The following is a 24,738-nucleotide window of genomic DNA, read 5'->3' on the forward strand; positions in this document are numbered from 1 at the left end:
TGTGCATGTATGCGCATGTGGCATGTGGCAAAATAAATATTTAAATGTTGTTTTGATTTTTCTTTAAGGTTTACTTCATGACATTTGTTTTATATTACTATTCTCTTTACTAAAAAAAATGTGTTTAGCATTTTTTCTGTGAAAGTGCTTATCAAGTATTCTGTTTGGGGGAATAATTATTGAGATTACAGCAATTTGATCTAATTTTGTTAATGCTGCATATAATGAAACAAATGTGAATTGTTGTTTGTTTTAGAAGCAGATTTAATGTTTAAAATATTTCCTTTTGGTGGTATTTCAAACTTGATCACTCTGGAGACAGATTGAGTCCATTAATGGTTATATTTTGTTTCAGCTGTTGTAGAACAGCAGAACCAATCACAGGTGATGTGAGAGCTTTTATGATGGTCTGAGTCAGGGTATGTTTGGCACTAAAGAAAATACTTTTGCCCTTGAATAGTCTAAACATGACTAATAAATAAACAGGTTAAATTTTTCTAAAGTTTAGTCAAGTGCAGTCAAGCAGCTCTCAATCATTGCATATTGACTGGACACAGAATGAGACATATGGATCCAAAGCACCGGCGGCTAGTAATGAGTTCCGTTTAATGGATTGTGAAAATTCCCTAAAACACAATCATAGCCATGTGTTCAACATAATTATGAATATTTAATATTAACCTCCATTCTGGCATATTTAATATTACTATTTGTCTACATGCTTGCATGTGTGTATGAGTGTATGTCTTCATTCTCAGTGAGTAACACAGATCAGAGTTAAGTCAGGCCTGCAGGGACAGCCAATAAGCATTATCCACAGTAAAGAGAGAGCCACTACAGCCTGATCAATCTGAGCTCTCATTAAAAGGCTGCCAAGCCCTTTGCAACCCAATACAATATCAATACTGTAGCACCACAGAGAGACCTCCAAAGCCGTTAGGCAAGCCGCTGGCAGCTTAACTGTCATTACCGGGTAGGCAACATGCCAGAGACCCCCTTCATGGGCCACTTAGGCTCCCCCCATGGTCCCAAACACAGGTCAGGACAGACAGATGGGCTGTCTGGGCAGCTGTCCCAGGGACGAGGCAGAGAGAGATGGATACCGACCTGTAGAGGAGAAGACAGCCTGTGCTCTCTCGCAATATGGAGGGATGATATGGGCTGTGTGTAGTGAGTGTGTGCAGTTACACACCACTGCGGTCTCACCCGAGGCTCGTTTGTTTGCTATGGGTATTCTCTGTGTTGGTCGTTCTGTTACCAGCGCAGACGATTACAAGGACAGTCACACATGTTTGTGTTTAAACTGAACAAAAGACAAAGAGTTCTGTTAAAACACGCTTGGTGAACTCTGTAGGTGTTAGAGATTCAAAAAAATCTTGGTTTTGGCATATTGCCCAAGATTCCTGCTGGGAAAACCACACTGAATACACTACACAATAAACACTGAATAGCACTCTGTGGTGATTTCTGAGTAGAGCAAATGGGGGGAATATAAGTGGCCATACATAGAAAGCCTCTGTAATTCGGTTCATTGTGTTGAGGTCTCCCCTCTGTGCTCCCGTCTTAACCCCCTGTGTGGTTCCGATAGGGGAGGTAGGGATCACTGTGTGCGTCTCTAAACCCCCAGTAATCCGCTGACAAAAGTGCCAGGAGAAAGCCGGCTAGCAAAGATGGGGGGGTTTAGGACAGAGAATGGGAGGAGTGAAGAAGTAAAGAAGCAGTCGTTGCCTCTCCAAGCCCCAAGGGTGTGCTTAGCACCAGATAAGATGGTCCGCACTACACCCACAGACCCCAGTCACCCTTCGGTAAAACATTCCTCTGCTGTGTAGGACCTCTTTGAGTACTCAAGAGCCATTGTTTATCAGTGGTGTAAAAGATTCCAAAGTCTACAGAAGTGATTACTTCTGCAACAGCTCAACTGTAACTTCCAGCTAGTGTATTGATTTATCTGAGCTGCCTGTAATTTATTCAGCAGGCGGGCGGCAGTTGTTTACTGAAAGTTGAAACCGATATTGTCTGTAATCATCATTAAGTCAGGGCCATTAGGAGCGGTCCCTACTGCAGGTGCTAATTTGATGATGGGAGAGAAATGGCATGTAATTAAAACACAACAGATGACAGCTTAAAACCTATGAGTCCTGTGGAACAAGATCTAATTTTACCGAAGTGTGTGCAGCTTACAAACTAGAGGCACACAACATTATTTAGAGTGATAACTGCAATATAGCGAGCAGATAAATATCACTGTGTGCATTCCAGTAATGTTCCTCTCGTCAAGCATTATTAATATTACTGACATCTTAGTAGATCATGTTTTGAGTGATGTTTGGTGCTGCAGTTACACAATGTCATACAGAAGTCACTTGGCTGCTCTGAGGTCTCAGTGAGGTAGTTAGGTTGGTGGAACAATGGGCCCCGGCTGATTTGTCTGTAATCCATTTAGTTGAGATGTGACACACTGTAGGGGGGCTTTGCCTCTGGTCAATATGTGCCAATAAGAAACAGTCATCACTCAGCAGGCTGCCCTGTCCACCAGCTTGCTCACTTGTTTCAGCTGTCAACCCCTGTGTCAAAGGAGCTGGCGACTATGCCGCTCTTTCGGACGCATCTCAAATGGCTTTCCCATACAAACCTGAATAGGACAGGAAAGGCAAGGACACTCGCAGACTGCAAAGCAGGCACATTTCCCCTCGACGTCTGAATAAACCCATCTGAAGTGAAAACAGCTACGTATTTACAAAACACCATTGACAGTTGCTCATTCTCTCAATCTTAAACCCCTGGAGGTGGGGCTGGGGGGGTTGAACCTAAGTCAGGCACAATCAGGGCTCTGTTTGTGTTTTCTTTAACACCTCCGCGTTCTCTTTGGGCTCTCATGGAGCGTACTGCAGGGGTGCAGGGGAGGAGGGGTAAATGCCATGACCCTGCCATGGACCCTGACTGCAGCCCCCTAAAAAACCTGCGGACCACCACGCTAGCCCTACATGCCACTCGGTTGCCGCTGGAAACGGAGAGCGAGTGCAAAGTGGACGTGTGTGAATGAAAGTGAAAAACCGGCCTCTTAAGGGATGAAGACTGAATTCAGTCACCAAAACATCCCCACTGCAGCAGATTTTGAGGTTGTTATTTGTGCTGTGGCTGCAGTCCAAACTCATTATGGGAAATATCGTCACTGAGTTAGTTTGTTAAACCTTGAGGACACAGAAAGACAGACAGTAGCTGTGTAATGTCCCTCCAGTGCTGCCTGGGCCAAACAATTTGAGAACAATACAACAATATGATGCTGTTCATTTCCTCCAGATTCAGAGATAATTAGCCTAACTGTGGTTCTCTCCTTTTATGTCCTCTTGTTGGAGAGAGAAGTTTGAAGTCTGATACGCATAGTGTGGGTGTGTTTGTGTGTCTGTCTGTCGCTCTGCCTACGTGTGTGACTGTGTGTGTACATTTATAGTCAACAGAGCAGACCCGGGGAGTCTGTCAGAGCTCTTTGTTCTCTAGCGAGGGCACATCATGACTGGGCCTTTTGTCTGAACTGACACCATCATACAATCTATTTCTTTTCCTACCTCTCTCTCCCTCACTCTCTGTCTACGTCTGTCTATTCCTCAACCTCTTATTTTTTCCACCAACTATTCACCCAGCTTCCCATCACTTTCTCCCTCATGCGTTGAAACCATTTAAAAGATAATGGGCCCTGTGGATTATGGAGTTGCAGAGATGGAGATGGGTTTTTTTGCCTGTCTGGGTGTGGACTAAGCTGCAACTCTATGAGGAAGTCTTCCAAAGTATAGCGTGACTACCAGAAAATGACTTCTGAGAACAGTCTCTAAGTGCATGTGTTTGCATTTATAATTTATCAGTTTGTTTGTTTATTACCCTACTTCCATGTAACTTTCGCTTACATACTACTTCATGAATATTATTTGCCCTATCTGAATTTTTAAAATCATTAAGGAAGAGGTACACCACACGGCCATAATTTGTAGACCACAAAATAACACCCATATGTGATTGCTAAACATTTTATTCTAAAATTAACATGCTGGCTTCACAGCCTCCCCTCTTCTGTGAAAACTTCATGAGGCTTTTCAACCATGATTACACAGAATTTTTCCTATTCAGCTTCGAGAGCACGAGGTCGGCCAGTGATAAGTCATCCTGAAGGTGGTATTCGGTTTAGGTCTGTGCTTTATGCAGACCAATCAAGTTCTATAAAAGACTAGGAGAACAGCTTATTTATTGGCCTTGCTAACGTATAAATATTGTGTTCTATGCAAAAGAAAAAGCATTCTTTTATTGCTGGATAAAATTGAGAGAGTGTGAGAGAAAGATAGAGAGAGATTTCCAGCCAGAACAAGTCACGGCTTCACCCCTTTTCACAGAGCAACAGACTCACTGCAGGATTAATGATGTGTTAAGCGCTAAAATTACACACATTCGTATTTCAGTGTCTGAGCAGCACATTCCACTTGGTATTAAAGGTTAGAGGAGAATATTATGTATAAACAAGAAGAAGAACACAAATGTAGAGAAAAACTGTTTAACAGTAACTGTAGAAGGAAATGTTTTACACTTGAGTCAATTCATCGCAGCAGAAATCTCATTTTCTCACTTTAAAGTCTAACTACTGCTCTTTTGTGCCTGCGTATTCGAACAGAAAATTACTGCGCAGGTTCTGACTGTCATCTTAAAATGTCTGCAGAGTGCTGAGCTTATCGGAACCTGAGGGAAATCTAAATTAAATCTTCCTGGTGAATGGGATCAGCCTTGGCATTATCTCTTGTCATTCTCGACTATTAAAGTTAGTTATTAGGAAGTAAAGGCACATTTGTCAAAAGAATGTGCAGGCGCTATTTTAAACCAAAGACCAGCTGGAGTGTTATTGGATACGATTTCAGGGTTATCAAGCAGAGTTTGGACGGACCAAGCTGACCTGTTAAAGGAGTAATTGTTTTTAGGTGTCATCACAGCAACATTAAAAATTGACAAGCCAGCAGTTTAGCCGTCAGCGGTTGAAAAGACGATTTGGAGTGCAGCATTGCTACATGGATACTTATGGCAGAAGTCAAAGCAAGACTTTCCTGCGATAGCATCATAAGCTGCAACTGCTTAAAATTCCCCATGTTTACACTCAGTATCAAAGCGGGAACATTCCTATTAGGATTGGGTGATATGTTGAAATTCTCCAAACGGCAACCGAGTCCAACAACTGGTTACTGCTGATGTATTTGTGAAGGTGTCTGAATCTATTTAAAACAGCGTTCTGATGATGTTGGATCGGTGTCTCACATACCATGATTTATTTGTGGCGACTCACCACAATCTCAACACCGACCTCCATATTGATTTTCTATTTTTTACTATTTAAAATGGCTAAAATCTAATTACACTCTGCTCCGTCTTTCCTTTCTCTCTCTCTCTCTCTCTCTCTCTTTCTCTCTCTCTCTCTCTCTCTCTCTCTCTCTCTCTCTCTCTCTCTCTCTCTCTCTCTCTCTCTCTCTCTCTCTCTCTCTCTCTGTTGGTTTTACAAACACATTGACAGCTGATCTGTCTGTGAACAGATTCTTATCTCAGTGTACAATCTGAATCTTTATCAGAGGAAAGATTGATGTTGGGTTTCCCCACAGAATAAAATCAGTCTAGAGTTTACAAATCATTAACAAGAAGTGTATCAGTTAACTCTGATAAATTAGTGTCTTTTCTTAACACATCGCTATTTATCCTATAGATGTTATTGTAAACATGTAATGCGTTACCTTCGCAAATCCCCAGCTCCTAACAATAGTAGACCTCTACTGATAGTGTGTCTTCACTCTAGTTAGGCTCCTAGATGCTAACTAGCCTTTACTGCTCAGACCACCTCTGCGGAGACACAACGTTGCATAAACTAAGCCTTTACTTCCCTTTCTGAGGCAGTGAACACAGTATACAACATTTAGGTAGTTATGCTGAATTTGGACATCTCTACACACTAGGTGGCTGATGACAGTAACTTAGTCACGTTTTTCATCGTCCACTTTAAAGTTCCTGCAGCTATGTGCGGCTAACTCTCACCCACGCAACTCCAACTGCTGATTCTAATTAGCGCACACTTTGAGTTTAACTCTAGAGGTGAGATAATTACAGAGATTAATTCTGAACGAGGCACACCATAGCAAAATAAAATGACAAAAATCCACCAAAAAAATTGCCACCCCCAAAGAGCACTAACGGATTATGAACCCAGCCAATCACGGGTAGCTAATAAATCATTTAATAGACCAACCAAATGACATTGTGAAGCAATTGTGACAATATGAAAGAAAATGCTGCACAGAAGTGATGATATACAGAAATCTTGTGACCTAAATGTTTCTCAACTTTTTGCTGTTACCAGAACCCTTCCAAAAACACATAGCTGTAATAATAATTGTTTAAAACTCTTATTGTCATGTGCGACCAAGCTTTCAATCATGCTAAAACATTTGTGGTTCATTTTACCTCGTTTGATATTTGACTGTTGCTATTTGAATTATATAATGCTCTTTTGTACATTGCTTTTATCTATCTATATGTAACGTGTGAGCTACTTGATACCTTGAATTTCCCAGAGAGGATAAATAAGGTTTCCATTTTTTGATAATCCCACGGTGCTCTCTTCTTCTGCAGAGGTACATCACACCTGACTGACGAGAGAATTAACACCACCTACTGATTGTCTTGATGAACAGACTCCTAATATTTGCATAACAGTATTGGATGGTAACGCGCATAGCTTTGCATTTTATTTTGTAGATTATCTGAAAATGTGATTAACATTTACTGTGTCACTGGGTAGAAACCCAACTGTAGTTAATATGCGACAGATAATTATCCACTGAAGCTGCAGCTGTGGCAGCGCCCTCAGCGTTAAAGTTTTTTTAATGTGTTTTTATATTAAGTAGAGACCAAAGGAGAGTAATTATTGGCCTTTTGCCCACCAGGCGGTCTGAAGCAGGACTCCAGTTGTTCATGGTGCTCTGTGGCTCCTGAATATGTATTTAAGTCCAGGTCACCATGCCAACTCAGAAGGCACTGATATTCCAGCGCTGTGTTCACAAATTGTTTCTGTTACCCCCTGGTATTACAGGTTTTACTCTACCGCAACTGCAGGGTCAAATGTGCAAAAATGCTAATATAGGTCATATTTGAATCTGAAGAATATATTTTTCACATATCTGAAACCGACAGGCCCGATTGAAAGCAATAATTTTGCTGCTGTGCTTCTCTACAATCTGGTGGTGGAGCAGAGATTTGCGAGCAGAGAAAGATAGATGAGGGATGGCAACAAACCATGGCTTCTTATTATCATAAAAAAGGCATTCCATACAGTGTTGAGATTTGCAAACCCCTCCTTTCAGTGACACACACACAAACATAGATGAACACACACACATGCACACACACACGCACACACATACACACACAAGTAAACTTCTCTCAGAAAAAGTTACTCTCACATAGATGCATGCCCTTGGATGATTTGCATCTGAATACCAACTTTTGTTGGTAAATTCAAGGGTCCTTGGAGATTTTGCACATTCTGTTCAGAGCTAGGCGGGCCAGTGAGAACAACCTCACACATTAGCAAAGCCCTGCCAGCCTCAATTATGACCAAAGGGACTGGCTTGATAGCGTTGCAGCAGGCCACATTCAGCACTGGATGTGTCTATTTACACTTTCCTGGCCACTTCCTTTATGTTGTTCAGCACTAGAGTACAGTGGATGGCAAATTCCTGTGTCAAGAACGACACAGAGTAGATATGGAGGTTCGTTGCTACCGCATTCTGTTTCATGGTGTTCTATTTTATATGGAAGCCTTGGTCTGTGTATCTGGTTTTCATGTTTTGGAAAAATCCATCTGCAATGGAAGCGCTTGGTCTTTGTTCTCTCCAGACTGTACGCCTAGAGGTTTTTTTCTCTTTCTCACACTTTCTCCATGTTTTTCTCTCAATCTTTCTCTGAACATTTGTGATAGAGAATCCAGGAGTCTGGCTTCAAGCTTGTGGGCTTTTGCCTCCATATTTCATATGCATTATGAGACACCGCTGATTAAATTGCAAGTGTAAGCCATGACTCGTCCTCCTTCAATATATAATAAATGTCTGTTTTTTTCCCTCGATTTTCTCATATTCTGTCTGTGTTTTGTGCCTTCCCAGGAGGCTGTAGATTGGATGAATCAGACTTTGTGCCTGTTTCAAAGCCCAAGGTGTTTTATTTATAGGGAAAAAGCACATTAACACCCCTGCAAAGTCTTTGGAAGATTTATCAAGTACTCTCTCAGCTTCCTCAGTGCCTCTCTTGAACTGGATACTTAAAGTACAGATGTGTGTTGCTGGGCAGTGTAACGTATCTGTCTGTCGATCTGGTGTGTGTTTTCATTCCTCCTCTCTTGCCACCGTCTTACCATCATGCCCATGCTGTGACATGGCCAGCTCTGTTGTCACTACATTTATAATTCAGTCTTATCAATAAAAGATGGGTGGCATTAAGTTTTTATCTGGTGATGCAGCGCTGCTGTCTCTTAGAGCCTCTTTACAAGCGAATGACTGAAGAGCAAAACTTTCCTTCTCGGTTCTGACTTCCAGGCATCACTTGGCATTAATGTAACCTTAGATGATCCTTGTTTCTTATACATGCTTATAGAAGCTTATTCTCTATGATCTCATATTCTGCCAGCTTACTCCCACAGCCTTCCTCTCCGAGCCTCCAGCCTTTAATGAGTTTTGCTGAGAGTTATATTTACCCATGTTGTCTTGTGCTTCTGTCTAAATGGCAAAATTTCCCCTTTCATTCTGCCTTATCGGGCTGAATCAGCATTGTCTTTTCGCAGTTCACTAAGTGCAAAGAGCTGATGTGGGCAGAGCTCTGTCTGGAAAACGAGCTCTACATCATCCCAGTTTACAGAAACAACATGGCTTGCTTTGCATTATGAATGCGTACAAACCATCGCATTGGTCATGTTGTTGGAGACTGAGAAAGGCTTTGCTAAGTATTGCTGTTTTCTAACTGTTGTCCGTTTCTGTTTTTCCACACATCTTCAATCTGTAATTCTGTCTGTGTGGACGTTCTGGTTTCATCTGCTTTTTTTCTTTGTGGTTTCATGTAGCATCTGCCACCCGGAGAGATAAACAATATGGCTAGATAAAAGAGAGAAGGAGAGAACAAAGTGGAAAGAAAGGACTGTATGTGTCAGTTAGAGCTGATAAAAGCCTGAAAATCCAATTAGTCCTCAGTATCAGGGAGAAGGAGGAGGCCTCATGGGAGTAATGTCAGGAAGTATCCATCACGGTAGTATGACAATAACACAACATTTACATACTTGGCTATTGATAGATCAGCGTGAAAAATCGAACTCAATGTTTTCTTGTAAGTCAGGGCTATATTTGTTAGCCTCCCGTAATGGGTTTTGCCCACATCAGCTTTTTGAGCAAATAAACAACTATCAAAGGCAAGTACTCTACCTTCCACAGCGCAAACCACTCTGAATCAGCAGCCAGTGGGGAAGGATTATCTTAATTTCAGCACACGGAAGCTATTCTTTATTCACAGTAGATGTCCTGGAATCCATTTTGGTGGAAAGGTATTCACTGATGAATGCAGACGGAGCTGGTTGAATGTGTGTTCTTTCATTGGGATTTTTTCTTTCTTGTGGATTTCCTTGTTGCTGGTGCCTTGTTTTTCATCCCATGCCAGAAGTGAAGGAGGGATGCAGGCAGGGAGAGAACATGAAAAAGGAGCAAGGACAATTTCAAACAGCACAGCGCCCCGGGTCAGAGCTCATGTGTTCCTCCAGGGGAGAACCAAATGCTCTGGGAGCAGGAAACCAGAGCAAACACTGCTGCTGTTATACATTTTATTTGTGTGTGTATGGATGTATTCACATGCTCATGTGTGTATTTGCATGTGTAGGTGTAGGCATTTGTTGCAAAGCAGGGCCATGGAGAAAGATGGAGGACGTGTGTGGGCGTTTGTGCGATAGGGAGGACCTTAATGAGCACAATCTGGACAACAGCATAGACCAGAAAGGAACAAGGGAACTTTGCGTTAGAGAGGAGCTCTTCTCCCTTCAGCTCAAACTTGTTTCATCTGCTGTGACTCTGCAGAGAGGTAAAGATTAACAGGAGTAAAGTTCCTCTTCAGTAATTAGCTGTTCCTTAAATGTTTAATACATTTTAGATTCATGCTTTTGAGTTCTTCATTCTGTCTTTGATGACTGTCTCAGCTGTGTGTGTGCGTCCAGACACAGTTGCATGTGTGTATCTGTTTATTTGTTCCTACTTATCCCCGTGTCGAGCTGTATTCCAGTCAGGTTGTTGTTAAGGAGTGTCAGTCCCAAAAGACAGAGCTTGCCGTTGTGTTGTTGTTATTGTCGTCATCTTCAAACAGGGTTTTCTCTGGCCACATACTCCTTGTGGACTCACAAACACACATACCCAAACCCCCACCTTTGCGTGACAGTGGAGCATCTCAGTGGGCACACTGATGCTGCTGCTGCTTGTAAACTGTGTTTACGATTATGGTCACTGTGGTGTGTAGCTTCTCTGATTATGTGTCATCATAAATTAGACACAACATTTCAGTATTTCTGCTTCGCCGTCAAATATAAATTGAATACTAAACATATGAAGAAGAGATGCTCATTGAAAAGTGTGTTCTCTCATTGATGTGAAATGTGGTATCTTGTGTTAACGGACAGCAAAATGATACTCTCTTTTATGAGCTTTAAATGAAGTGAACTTCGTTGAACATCAAATAATGTATTTAAATTCATTACAGTGCTCTTGATTTTACTGCTGTTTTTTATTTCTATGAGTTCCAGCAGTCACTGTTCCTTGAGTTTCTTTGTAATTCTAGCTTTTATTTCACACTACAGGTAACAACTGCTGTTATTGCAGGGGAGTTTAACCAACAGTTGCCATGGTAAACTCAGAGGGGATATATTGTTAATGAGGATGAGTTATTAGAGAGCTGATAGGATTGAAGTGTAATTTTAGCAAACTGCATGTAGAGATTAATTAAGAAAAAGCTCAATTTAACACGTACTTGACTCTAATTGCTGTATTAAACTTGTGTAAGGAGAGCAGAATTTGTAATTTTCTGCACTTCTAACAGCCGTTTGTTTTTATTTACTTAGTGATGTTGCCACATTTTATTTTTCCTGTTTTCATTTTCACAGATACTTGAATATTTGTGGTACACACTGTGTATTGACCGGGTATAATTTGAAGTCAGCGTTTTCTTTAGTCTTTTTCTCTCTCCAGACTGTCACCCTGCTCATTGACCCCTGTCTTTATTTTCCTCCTCTCATCCTGTCTCTCCTTCACCTCTGTCCCCCCAGTCCTCCTCCCAACCCCACCTCCCCACATCCCTCACATCTACGCTAACCCTCTCAGGGGGAGGTGAGGCCTGAGCTGGCCCTGGGCCCAGGCCCATTAGCCCCAGCCTGGCAGCCATGTGCTCATCACTAGAGATCATTACAACCAGCCAATGACACCACTCTAATGCATCATTAATGATTGATTAACGAGCTGAGCTCAGCCCAAACGGGTGCATTTGTATGGAAGAGCACCCTGTAATGGCTGTGCAAGGCTTGCGTCAGCTATTTTTCAGTGTGTTTTATGTGCGTCCATGTGTACATGCATGTGTTTGTATATTTTATTCTTATCAGTCGCCCTCCGTGTCCTGTTTCTCAGGCTGAGTGAGGAGTTGCTGACTCTTCTCTGAACGAAGAGCTGAGGAGGTGACTGTAGGATAGCGTGATGGCAGGGCAGGGGCTCTCTGCCCCTCTCCCTCTTCTTCTCTTTCTTGTCCTGGTGGGAGTCCTTCCCGAGGCCCACAGCTCTGGCTACCTGTCTGGATATCGTCTCAGGACTCGTTTGCAGAGGGACCGGCATATTCACAACATCCGACCCAACATCATTCTCATTCTCACTGATGACCAGGACATAGAACTGGGTAAGATGGTTTTCTGCATTGACACTTTGCTGTGTGTGTTTACTATGTGGTCGTGCATCTGTCTCTCTCTGTTTGCTTTGTCTCCATGTCCCATTGGTATGGATATTCTGTCCATGTGTATCCAACAGCATCAGCAAGGGAAAGTCAGGCTAATGCTGCCTCTTGGCACCACAACAACTGGCCCAGTCAAAGTCATGTGCTCCTTTTGCCAACTCCTCTGTTGCTGGCATGAAATGAGGGCGGCCCATGGCTTCCATTGTCTGGTTGCCAAACCCTGGCCATCTCCCTACCCGCTTAAGTCCTTTAGCGGCGTATTGGACTGGAGTGGCTGCATAATGGCCTCGGTGACATCCTTTGTCCTCCTGTGATCGCTAGTGAGAAGACTCCCATTGAAAAGCAGGAATTTATGGTCAAGCATCTGTTTCCCCAAACAATCACCATCAGCCTGAAAAGCTTTTAGTACACAGGAATCCAAATGGGTTACACTTTACCAAAAAGATTTATTCCCTCATTTAATGTTCCCCCTTCTTTTTCTCTTACAGTGCCCATAATGGTTTTACCACCTCATGTCCTATATTTATTTTACTTTTCACTCTTTACCCTCTCTGTTTTCATCAATCTCTCACAGTTGTTCCTCTCCAACTGCTTTATATCCCTCCGGGTCCCTTTCATTTCAATCGTTGGCCTTTGAATCTCCTCTTACCCTCCTGTCCCCTCATATAAACTCTCACTTTCTCTCCCTGTTCCACTGTTTTCTCCCAGGCTCAATGCAGGCCATGAACAAAACTCGGCACATCATGGAGAAGGGCGGTACACATTTTTCAAATGCTTTCTCCACTACGCCCATGTGCTGCCCGTCCCGCTCCTCCATCCTGACAGGGAAGTATGTACACAACCACCACACCTACACCAACAACGAGAACTGCTCCTCACCATCGTGGCAGGTCCACCATGAGCCACACACCTTTGCTGTGCACCTCAACAACTCTGGCTACAGGACAGGTGAGCGCTGTCGAGTCCTACCAGAGTAGCTTCAAACATTTGGTTAAAGCTGAGAGATTTAATGTGGGTTTAAGAACAGTGTTAACATTCTTCTCACCTGTTCTTTGCTCAGCCTTCTTTGGAAAGTATCTGAATGAGTATAATGGCTCCTATGTGCCCCCTGGATGGAAGGAATGGGTAGCACTGGTGAAAAACTCACGCTTCTACAACTACACCCTCTGCAGAAATGGCGTACGAGAGAAACACAGCAGCGACTACCAAAAGGTATTGATGCACTCCTCTCTCTCCAGGAGCTTTCACACCTACCTCAACGGAGTAATTCCCTGCAAGATGCGAATGAAAGTCGAGCAAATAATTTTTGGCATTGCTTTGAGAGATGTAGTTATCTTCTCATTTATGCATGTGACATCGTGGGCTCATTTTTTACTGCGATATAAAGTCCTGTGCAACCATGGAAACAGCACAACCAGAAGTAGAGACCTATAAATCAGAAGAAAGAAAAAAATAATTCTTTGATTATTTATTTTACAAAAATTGAGAACAAAGGAATTTAACATGTACAATATTTTTGCAAGTGCTCACAAGTGTTACCAGTACTGGGAAGAATGGTAGCTCTGCTTAATATAGATCATTTCTTACTCACATTTTTATGTTGCTTCCATACTTTCCATACTATCTGTACTGGTTAAACACAGTCCACACTTCACAAAAAAGTCCCTGAATTTCTGTCACATGACTGTTGGTCACAAAATAATCTTTAATGGATTAAGAATATTTAATATTTACAGAATCTGATTAGTATATAAAATATCTTTGGCAAATTTCTAAATAAACTTGACTTTGAAAATCTGATAATTCATTCTCTTTTGCTCTGTTTCTGACAGTGATTAAATTTGGCATTTGGGCATTTTTAAAAAGAAAACATGTCTTTCAAACCCACTGGCAGATGGTGAAGGAACCACATTTTATCTGTAACTACTTTTGGGACCTTGGGACATTGAATAGCAGCATTTTTTTAGCGTTGAAGCCTAAAATGAACAACTATTTCCCTGAATTTATGCAACCAAATATATTGTGGAAATTATATTTTAAAGCAGCTTAACTGAATTAATAAAATGAAGCATTCAAGAGTTGAAAAATTAATCAATCAGCAATTTTTGTTTAACTTACAGAATCACCATACTGTATGTTTTTATGTCATTATCTGAGGCTGAGTCTCCAGTACAGAGAGTAATACTTGGCTTTGACTCAAGATCAGTAGTGGACACTGACCCCGCACAGCACTAGAAGCTTTGACATCTGCTCTGTCCCTCAGTCAGTTACAAACTGAATACCTGACAGACGATATTTACTTGCTCCACAGGATTACCTGACAGACATCATTACCAACGACAGCGTCAACTATTTCCGTATGTCCAAGAGGATGTACCCTCACCGGCCTGTCATGATGGTCCTGAGCCACGTTGCTCCACATGGTCCAGAGGATTCAGCGCCGCAGTACAGCTCTGCGTTCCCCAACGCATCACAGCACATGTAAGTAAGCTTCAAAATGCCAACGCAAGCTATTTAATTAGCCAAGCTATGAGCCCTCGGATTGTGACAGGTTTTGGGATCTTCTATGATAATACATGTGCAAATAATTGCAAACTGTTTGAATAGGACTGCCTTTGCCCATTTTATGTAAATGGGACAAAGCTGACAAGTACAAGAGTACATTTTTACATTCTCACATCCACAGCTATTTGCTTGCATATGAGTCATCCACACATTCATGCTTTCTTTCATTTGACCCAGAATGACACAAATTCCATAATCTTAGTTCAATCTTATCTTCCTCTGCCTGCAGTATGCTGTTGGCAGCTGTGGCCTTTGTTTGCACAGCCATTATTGTCCTCCAGTTTATTTGGCTCCTGTGTTGTTCATATTAGTGTTACAACCAAAACCAGTACAGCCAATTTGTACCATTTTGCCAGTCATGATCAAAGAGAGGCATAGATGATGTATATTTATCACACTGGTAATAAAATAAGATCTAAGGTGTGTGGATGCACACACACGTACCTAGCACTTCACCCTTTGTCTTCCTAACCCTCCATGCTTGGAACTGGCCGTCTAGTGCTGCTAGCTAATGGCAAACTCACCATTGGCCTCTAGAGATGCATCTTAAGCCAGTAATGAGACTGCAGTTTCCACCTCCCTCCCTCCAACCCACTCACATCTTCCTTCTGCTTCATCTAATCCCTCCAGCATCATTAACCTGTGCCACAAAGGCTTTATACACAGAATATTCAGAAAATTCAACCCCTGTGTGTTTGTGCAAACTTTTAATTGCTCTTTCTCCATATATTTGCTCTCCCTCCGGTGATGTTTTCTGAGAGCGCCTTCTCTGGCTATTTTTCTCACTCCATCTCCCTCTGTCCTTATCATTTGCACAAAGAGAGCGAGGCAGTAAAAGTTCTGCATTGTTCTGGTGATTAAGTGTCTCACCTTGGCACCTTAGAGGCCCATCTTCACACTACATTAAAGTTGCCACTGCATGCTAAGCTGTGAGACATTAGCATTTCTTTAAAGTCAAATCGATTAACTTTAAATGTTAAAGATATTTTCTTCATGGATCTCATTAGCTATTTAGCAGTTTTTATTCTCAAATAATTAAAGTTCCATATGGCTAGGAGTTAAATATTGATCAAACTGTGCTCACTGTGTGCAGGCCTATTGATTGCAACACTTTGCATTTTACATGGTTTATGTACCCTCTGGTTTAGCATTGCATAAACACTTTTCTGGCTGCTTTGGAAAGAAAAGGATGGGAGACATTAGCCAACTCAGGTAGAAAATATTGATGTAGAAGCACAATGTGACTGTATATTCTCTGTAATCTAATTTACAGCTATAGAATATGGAAATATTGCAGTGCAGATATAAGGTGAATGACACTGACATGCTGCAAAAATGTGTTTTGCTCCTTCAAGATGTTAAAGAAGTGATAGAAATGTCTATTATGCCACATAGCCTCTTGTGGTAAGATTAAATCTTAATGCTTTTCTTTATCTTCTCTTTTAAGAACCCCCAGCTACAACTATGCCCCCAACCTAGACAAACACTGGATCCTACGTTACACTGGACCTATGAAGCCTGTCCACATGCAATTCACTAACATGCTTCAGCGCAGGAGGATGCAGACTTTACTGTCTGTGGATGACAGCGTGGAGAAGGTAGGCAGAGAAGCAGACAGACAGACAGACATATGCTTAAACATAGAAACACTCATACACACTTTAACACACACACACACACATTTCGTCTGACAGCCCCAAGTCCTGAGAGATCTGTGCTTGTTCTGACTGGGACTGTATAATGTATTCACTGACACACTTGGTAAATTGTTCAATCCCCTTTTCCCTGAAACTGGCACAAGAGATTTGAGCTATCAAATGTGAAGTGTAACTTTTAACACTCTATGGGTTTTCAATGAATCATATCCTCCGTAGGTGTACAACATGCTGGTGGAGACAGGTGAATTGGACAACACTTACCTCATTTACACCTCAGACCATGGCTACCACATTGGCCAGTTCGGTCTGGTGAAGGGTAAATCCATGCCTTATGAATTTGATATCCGTGTGCCCTTCTACGTACGAGGACCTAATGTAGAGCAAGGTGCCACGTGAGTGACTCAGACTGTTATTTCTCTGTTATATTCAATATTCTGATATTAGTTCACAGTGGAACACTGTGCAGCACAATAGTCAGATATTTTTCTTCTGTCAGATTCTCTAGAAAGCTTTATTATTGTTGCCCTGCAGTAATCCTCACATTGTGCTGAACATTGACCTGGCACCCACACTGCTGGACATGGCTGGTGTTGATATTCCTGCAGAAATGGATGGCAAGTCTATCCTCAAGCTGCTGGACACAGACCGGCCAGTCAATAGGTGAACACACTCTGCTCTTTCTTACTCAGTATAGCAGCGTTCAATACACAATTCAAGAATGGCATTTGAAATGCCGAGATTGGTTGGCTGTATGTCAAAGAGTAATTTGCCTGGACTTTGTACTAAAACTTTCTTCTTTGTGTTTTCTTGGACGTAGTGACATCTGCAATCCAAATATAACTGTGTAGCAGCATTTAATTTTCAGTCCATGGAGGGCATTTTAAAATGCAGTGCATGTTTGTTCAGTGCAAATACCACAGAGAGGTCTGATTTTTTTTCTTGTTACTCATTTTCAGGTTCCAGTTGAACAGGAAGGGTAAAGCATGGAGAGATTCTTTCCTGGTGGAGAGAGGGTATGTTTTATTGATTGACCTTTTGCAGGACATGTTCTCATTCCGTACATTGTCTTCTGGCAACCATAGGCTCCTTGTCTTTGGTTGAAAAAAAGGTGCATTTTTGTGTGCTTTCAGGAAGCCTCCACACAAAAGAGCTGATGGGAAGGAAATGGCCCAGGAGGAGAACTTCCTGCCAAAATACCAGAGAGTGAAGGATCTTTGCCAGAAAGCAGAGTACCAGACCTCCTGCCAGCAGCCAGGACAGGTACTTGACCTGCAGGAGCTAAGGAAGAGAGGTTATTAAAGTTTCAAGAGAACATAATGAAGTGTAGCTTATGCGTCGTGATATTTTTAAATCAGATTCACAATTTACTGAGTATAATGTGCTGGCATCATACTTACAGAGATCTGTTCAGACTGTTTTTTTAAATCCTTCAAAATGAAGAGTGCTTAGTTGTGTGTATGCAAATAAAGAGCTTCTTAAAAGTCTGGATAACACTAAAAAGAACAACTCATCCTAGAAAAGTGAATAATGTTGATCTGGACTATGTCTGATATTTTAAAGGCTCTACAGAGCACAAGTAGAGGTCTTTACATGGTCATTTTAACATAAAACCATTCAGAATGGTTCCCCAATGATGCTATACTGTAGTATGAGCCTGAAGACCTGTTTTTATTCATATTTCCTGTGCCCTGTCTCAGAAGTGGCAGTGTGTGGAGGACCCGACTGGCAAGCTGAGGTTGTATAAGTGCAAGGGCATGGCTAGTCTCTTCGCCCCACGTATGCAGGCTCTGATGGCCAGCGGTGCCTCCCAGCTGTCTCTTACATCCAACTCCGACAGCTGCAACTGCGATGACGTGGGCTTCAAAACATCCATCCTGAAGAGGAAGAGGCTGCTCACCAAAAAGAGTAAGTTCCTCTTGTCACTCACACATGCTATTGTTCGGGAAGTTATTAATAGATGTGATTTTGTTCAGAAAGACACTTGTTCTTTACTTTGAAATGTCCTTGCTGTAGCCTACAAAGCCTTGCCAAACAGGGCCATTAATCTCAAGCTAAAATAACCAGCTTTTGAAGTATTCATGAGAGGAGACGGATGTGTCATTGCTGCCATCAAGTGGTGGACTAGAGTAGACAAGTGAGACTTCAATCATGAAGTATCAGACACCAAAGCTAGTAAATTATTCATGTAATGTAATACTAATTACATGAAACTTTGATTCACATCAGTATTTTTTGTCATGTGCTGGTATTCACTCATCTACATCACTGCACATCCTGAGCTGCAATACCAAAAAGACATTCCTTTTTCTCATCTTATTCAGATTCCTCTGTCTCGTCTTATGTAGAGATGAAATCCAGTAAGACTGTGTCTAGAAAGCGTTGGGCCCGATCTGTTTCATTTGAGCTGGACGGAGATCTGTATGCTGTAGATCTGGAGGAGGGCTACCAGCCAATGGGCATGAAGAACAGCAGCTGGAGCAGAGACAGGAGGACAGGAGCAGCGGATGACGACGACAATGAGGAGTTCAGTGGAATGGGAGTCACAGCCAAGCCCACCACCAGCAACAAGCTCACACCTTCTGCTGCTCTTAAAGTCACCTATAGGTGTGTGCATGCATGTATCTGAATAATAAATGAAGATGAAAAGTTAGGAAATTGCTTAGACTGTGTAACCAGCACTGCTCCTCATAGACCACACACTGAAAAACTGTCAGACTTCTCTTTGGTATAATGTCAACACACTCTGTGAATATTTTGTACTTTTAAAAGCCCTTTACAATATCTATTTTTCTACATATACTACAATATATGCTATATCATTACTTTTTTTTATTTATGTACAATCTGTGCAATATAGATAATAATCGGTGCAACATTAATACTCTCTCAGTGTTTCTGTTCATGAAAAAAATCTGTGCAATACCACTGACGTGTAATACAGTTATTTTCCTAGTACTTATGTATATTTTGGTTTATTTTTATTTTTGTGCCACATTCTTATCCTATCTCATGTGGACGGTTTGTAATCATGCTATATTGTGATGTGTGTCCTGCAGGTGCTCCATCCTTATGAATGACACAGTCAAGTGTGATGGAGGCCTCTATAAATCACTCCAGGCATGGAAGGACCACAAAATGCACATTGAGCACGAGGTACTGTTCTGAGTAATAAAACTCATTTTACAGGTTGTCAGAAGCCTGTCGTGTATAATGAGCTTTTGGTGACTCTATGATTATTCTTGCTGCATTTAGATTGAAACCTTGCAGACCAAAATCAAGAACCTGCGTGAAGTTAAAGGTCACCTGAAAAAAGTGCGGCCAGAAGAATGCCAGTGTAACACTCCCAGGTGGGAATTCATCAGTGCCAGAGTGTCACCAACACAGACATCTATCATATGTGACAGCTGTCTCTTGTCTTTCCAGCTATCTCCTCAAGAATAAGGACACTTTCCAGCTCAGTGCGGGACGAATGCACTCACTCAGGTAAAACTTGCATTGATTAACTGTGAAGTTGTGATTTTTGTTTCTGTGTCAGGTCTTAATATGCAGAATGTTTGCGTGTACAACAGAATGCCATCCAAGCAGAAAACTCAGTGGCTGCAAAAGGAGCAGAAACGCAGGAAGAAGCTACGTAAATTCCTCAAGAGGCTCCAGAACAATGACACCTGCAGCATGCCAGGCCTTACCTGCTTCACCCATGACAACCATCACTGGCAGACTGCCCCCTTCTGGACAAGTGAGGAATGACATATCTGCAGAACACGATAAGAAACGAATGGTGTTTTTGTTTCTGGCTGTATTTTCCAGAGCAGATAGGATGAAAGCACTGTTTTGAGACTCTCGTAAAATCTCTTGTTTTCCACTCTCACCCTTCCTGTCCTCCCCCTCCCTCTCTCCCCCTCAGTGGGTCCGTTCTGTGCATGCACCAGTGCCAACAACAACACATACTGGTGCCTCAGGACCATCAATGACACGCACAACTTCCTGTTCTGTGAATTTGCTACTGGCTTCCTGGAGTATTTTGACCTGAACACTGACCCATACCAGGTATTTCATTTGTACAGACACACATATTGTGGCAGGTATAAATAACCTACCAATAATAACTATAAAATGAGCCCACAACATGATTCATGGTACATTCCTGTGAGTGCAGGGGGTGCAGTTTTCCAGACATTTTCCAAAGTTTCCAGAGCCCTCGCTGACATTTTGTCCTTATTATTCCTGCAGCTGATAAATGCTGTCAGCACACTTGACCGCAATGCTCTGAATTCAATGCATCAACAACTCATGGACTTACGGGGCTGCAAGGGACATAAGCAGTGCAACCCGGAGAAAGGTGAGTAAAAAGTCTCTGAGGTAAACATGATTGATTGTGGTGTCTCCAGTAATTTCAGACTGAGATTAATGTTACATCCACTTCCTTACAGGAGGAAAGGAGCGAAACTACTTCAGTGAATACAGGTACTTTTTCCTCTTAACGGCTCACAGCTGATTACTTTTACAAACACTGCAGATGGAATTCAAGTTACAATATGAACTCAGGGAGGTTACAGCCTCCCGAGTGAGTCTTTGGTTATGTTTCTGCTCAATGCGAGCCGTCTGGGGAGTTAAGGGAAATAAAATACAGTGATGTTGTTCTGAAATTGAACCTCTTCAAACTGCCATGGTTCCTTACTGTTGTGATCAAAGCCTTTTAGCATGCAGAAGCCGAAGCTAAAGAGGGCTAAAATGCAAGCCTGCTTTTCAGCTTCTGCTGCTCCCTTTTTGTAAATGAAGCCTAATTGCTTGTCTCTGCTGTGCGTGTGGGGATGTATGTGTGTGTGTGTGTGTGTGTGCCCGCTTGTGTGCGTGTGCGCATGCATGTATGTGTGTGCACTTGTGTGTGTGTGTTTTGTGTGTATATACCTGTGCGTTTGTCTCCATGCACGTGCATTTGCCCTGATACGTGCTCTGCATGCTTCAGGCCAGTTCATCGTCGAAAGAGGCCAAAAGTGAAGAAGCCCTCCTCCAAATCGCTGTGAGTTTGTCATAACCCATCTGCTCCTTTATAGTCAGCCAAGCTCTACTACTCTCTCCATCCAGATTTTTTTTTTAGCTTGGTCAGATGACCCAGCAGCATGTTCTCCTCTTTACTGTAGTTCTGTACTCCTCTACTTACAGTAACGATCATTTACCTGCATTGCAAAGCTGTACCACCTTCTTTTTCATTCATCCTCTCAAGTCAAATTCAGTAAAGCAATGCAGACATGACATTGTCTCAGTATGTTGTGTTTTCAGTCTTGTCATTGTCATTTCTTACTTTTCCTCGCAGTGTTAGTAGGAACAGACCACAACTGGAGCCATGGTTTCCAGTGGATGCCACAAGTGTTACAGTTAACTTACAGTATGTTTTTTTCTCTGCACAGAGGGCAGATTTGGGAAGGGTGGGTTGGTTAACCACCCGCATCCTACAACCAACCACATCGGCCTCCTCCAGCGAAGGAAGGAGAATGGGGAGTGCAGGCAAACCCAAGGACCTTGACCACACTTCGATGGACCATAACCTGAGATACTACTCTTCTCTAATCTGGGTACAATTTTTGAGAGAGCTGCTCTTCGTAGCCCTCACCCAGGTAGAGGAGACACTAAGGCTGAGAGGAAGCTTAAAGACTCTACAATTATCTACTTTGAAAAATATTTCATACCAATTTCCATCTTCTGTTAGCCCACCTAGGATGCTCTAAATCAAGTGGGGCAGTTTGGTGTCCACAAACCATGCACTCTAGCAGTAAAGCTTGTAGATAATATACAATATGTCAGCTTTAATCAGCTTTCTTTCATATCATATGGGACCCATGGGAAACATGTCAACTCTGCTGCTCCACGATGATGTCATGTCCTCATGATGTCTCTGTGGCACCGGCTGAAAAACTCAATGATTAGCACACTGGGAGTAACAATAAAACATATGTCCTTTCTCTCGCTGCACCAACGTGTCTGCACACGGACTTTTTAATGACAGACTGTATCAGATTTTTCGCCATAATCTTTTGTATTATAGCTGAACTTAACACTGATGAATGTCCTTTATGAATCATCATCTTCCTCACAGCTGAGACGGGAGATGAACAGCGTTTGCCTGCAATGATTCAACCCCATACACAGACCTCAGTGTGGGTCTTTTCATGGCGCTGAACAGGCCGACACTATCTCACAACGATACAATCCTCCCGAATATTTGGCCATTGACTGAATGTGTCATTAGTGAATGCCATTTTACTCCTTTGTATTGTCAGTACCACACTGTAAAAGTATCCAAATAGTTTGTTCAGCTTGCTATACATGGTGCTACAGGATAACAATACAGAAGTAAAATCTTGCTGTACAGTACAGTATGTATTTGAATGTATGTTGTGCAATTAATATAAATGTTTACAATATTTTTTATAATACTGAAGAGGCAGACCTCATTGTATGATATGAGTCGACAAAATATAGGGAGAGGTGTAGCTTGAAAAATTTCATTGCCCGCAATTTGTATGTTTGTCCTTTCCTTATTTACATCGGAAAAGCACTTAAAGGGTTCACTGTGAAGAGATGTACATTAATGGATGTATAGTTTACTCTGTGCCAGAGGAAAAACACAACAGTGTAATACTTATTGATGTGAAGTTTAGCTACCTGCCTTTGTTAGCTTCTTGATTTTTTTTTTTTTTTTTTTTTTTAGCCAATATTTCCATAGACCTAGAGTGCTGATAGTAACTGTGAATAAAGTGTTGTTTGACCTTAAATGGGACCCGACTTTTTACTGGTTTACTTGTTTTCTTGTCCAGCAGGTGTCTCTGTCTGCTTGTCCACAGGCTAATGGATTACACACAAGTCAGTTACAACAGTACAAGCATTATCTCTGACTGGCTGAGTCATGCGAGAATATGCTACAAATGAGCACTTTATTATCCCTGATATGAAATTCAAATATGACCCCAACCATGCGCAAGGTCAAGAACATTTAGGAAATGTTCAGGTAATGTTCCCAAGAAACCCTGGTCCCAGAAGTGTTCCTTTTTCTATGCGGTTCACAACAAACTGCTTTACTTGTAAAATTCTACAGAAGCTAACCAATCATCTTTCAGTTGTCGCCTAGCAACCACACTGTTCTGCTACAGTTCCTTTAAGAGCTAAAATTCAAGCTAAAAATCTGGTTTTAGCTGGACATTTGACTGGCATATCTACAAATAACACATAATTAGAGTTACAAAACAAAAAAACAGCAGTCTGTCTTTTTAGTAAATAAACTAGAAATAAATACAATATATTAAGTTATTTATCATGTTGCAAGAAAAGTTGTCAAAAAGTGATGTTTCCTCCTAACACGATGCGACAGTTCTGGGCAAGTAAGTCAATCATTTCATAGTAGAATACTATAACATGCAAAAACTACAAAATGTGTGAAAACATTCATTTTATGGCCATTTTTAAAGTTTTTTTAAATGGACATTATTAACAGTTGTGACCTTATTTTTATTTATTTATTTAATTTTTTACTGTCAACATGTAAATGAACGCATTTCTGTGATGTTAGTAGATTATTATGTATAGCTAATCAAAACTGAAGAAAAAGACTGACTTTTTGTTGATTTAATTAAGTTAAAAAAAACTAAAGATGGAAATCTGTAAAATGTGTCAAATTATTTACCATTTCTTAATAATAGACATACATTTTCTGTCAAATAATGGCAACTATCTGTAAATAATTGTATTTTTTTGCTGATTTATAGAGTAAATATAGTGTAACTTTTACTTTCAAACATTGAAAAATAACTAATTAATATTTATGAAAAGAAAGATTTTTGATGTGAACATTATGTACAGTTTTGACCTGTTTTTACAGTCAACATGTAAATTAGTACTTTATTTCAAGGTTTTACTAGATCTTATTTGTAATTTTAAAATATCTGGGAAAATCTGCAACGTCACAGTTGAAAAATGATTTACCATTTTCCAATCCTTAATATACATAATTTTTCTTTTCAGTAATTACAAACATCTGTAAATTATTATATTTTTTGCTGATTTAATAGAGTGAAAATAGTTAAAATAATATTTAAATGATGTGGAAATTGTGTATATGTTTGAACTTTTTTTTTTACAGTGATTTTGTTAGGTTATCTTTATTATCATTTACCATTTTTCAATCTATAATATACGTATTTTATCTTTTGAATAAATACAAATATCCTTAAAATAATTCGATTTTTGCTGATATATATTTTTTTGGTTTAGTTTAATTTTTGTTGTTTGCAGTCGACATGTAAATTAATACTTTATCTGTGAAGTTACTAAATATTACCCGTAATTATGCAAATCAGGCAATCTGTAAAATAACAGTTTAATTATCTGCCATTTCTCAATACTTAATATCCATAATTTTCTTTAAATAATTACCAATGTCTGTAAAAGAATTACATTTTTGCTGATTTAATACAGTGAAAATAGTTAAACA

General features: G+C 41.0%; 1 protein-coding gene across 9 annotated transcripts in view; it reads left to right on the plus strand.

Annotated features, from left to right (window-relative positions):
- The window catches only part of sulf2a (sulfatase 2a), a 45,797-nt gene extending 22,766 nt beyond the window's left edge, over positions 1-23,031 (plus strand). For 4 of the 9 annotated variants that reach the window (XM_035947804.2, XM_023269509.3, XM_023269511.3 and 1 more), the window contains 20 exons: positions 11,715-11,976; positions 12,739-12,978; positions 13,091-13,242; positions 14,342-14,511; positions 16,043-16,193; positions 16,470-16,645; positions 16,785-16,913; positions 17,210-17,266; positions 17,384-17,513; positions 17,951-18,158; positions 18,575-18,857; positions 19,310-19,406; positions 19,506-19,600; positions 19,677-19,736; positions 19,823-19,989; positions 20,158-20,300; positions 20,484-20,592; positions 20,684-20,717; positions 21,220-21,273; positions 21,662-23,031. In XM_035947804.2, coding sequence (XP_035803697.2) covers positions 11,781-11,976; positions 12,739-12,978; positions 13,091-13,242; positions 14,342-14,511; positions 16,043-16,193; positions 16,470-16,645; positions 16,785-16,913; positions 17,210-17,266; positions 17,384-17,513; positions 17,951-18,158; positions 18,575-18,857; positions 19,310-19,406; positions 19,506-19,600; positions 19,677-19,736; positions 19,823-19,989; positions 20,158-20,300; positions 20,484-20,592; positions 20,684-20,717; positions 21,220-21,273; positions 21,662-21,692 — 2,682 coding nt within the window. In that variant the 5' untranslated portion in view covers positions 11,715-11,780 and the 3' untranslated portion in view covers positions 21,693-23,031. Of the gene's footprint in view, positions 1-10,005; positions 10,129-11,714; positions 11,977-12,738; positions 12,979-13,090; positions 13,243-14,341; positions 14,512-16,042; positions 16,194-16,469; positions 16,646-16,784; positions 16,914-17,209; positions 17,267-17,383; positions 17,514-17,950; positions 18,159-18,574; positions 18,858-19,309; positions 19,407-19,505; positions 19,601-19,676; positions 19,737-19,822; positions 19,990-20,157; positions 20,301-20,483; positions 20,593-20,683; positions 20,718-21,219; positions 21,274-21,661 lie in introns of those variants that run through there. The other 5 variants (XM_035947806.2, XM_023269512.3, XM_055010971.1 and 2 more) reach the window with 5 other exon arrangements.
- The last annotated feature ends 1,707 nt before the right edge of the window (positions 23,032-24,738 follow it).

This window comes from Amphiprion ocellaris, chromosome 5 (genome assembly GCF_022539595.1).
Source record: "Amphiprion ocellaris isolate individual 3 ecotype Okinawa chromosome 5, ASM2253959v1, whole genome shotgun sequence".
Taxonomy (NCBI): Eukaryota; Metazoa; Chordata; class Actinopteri; family Pomacentridae; genus Amphiprion; species Amphiprion ocellaris.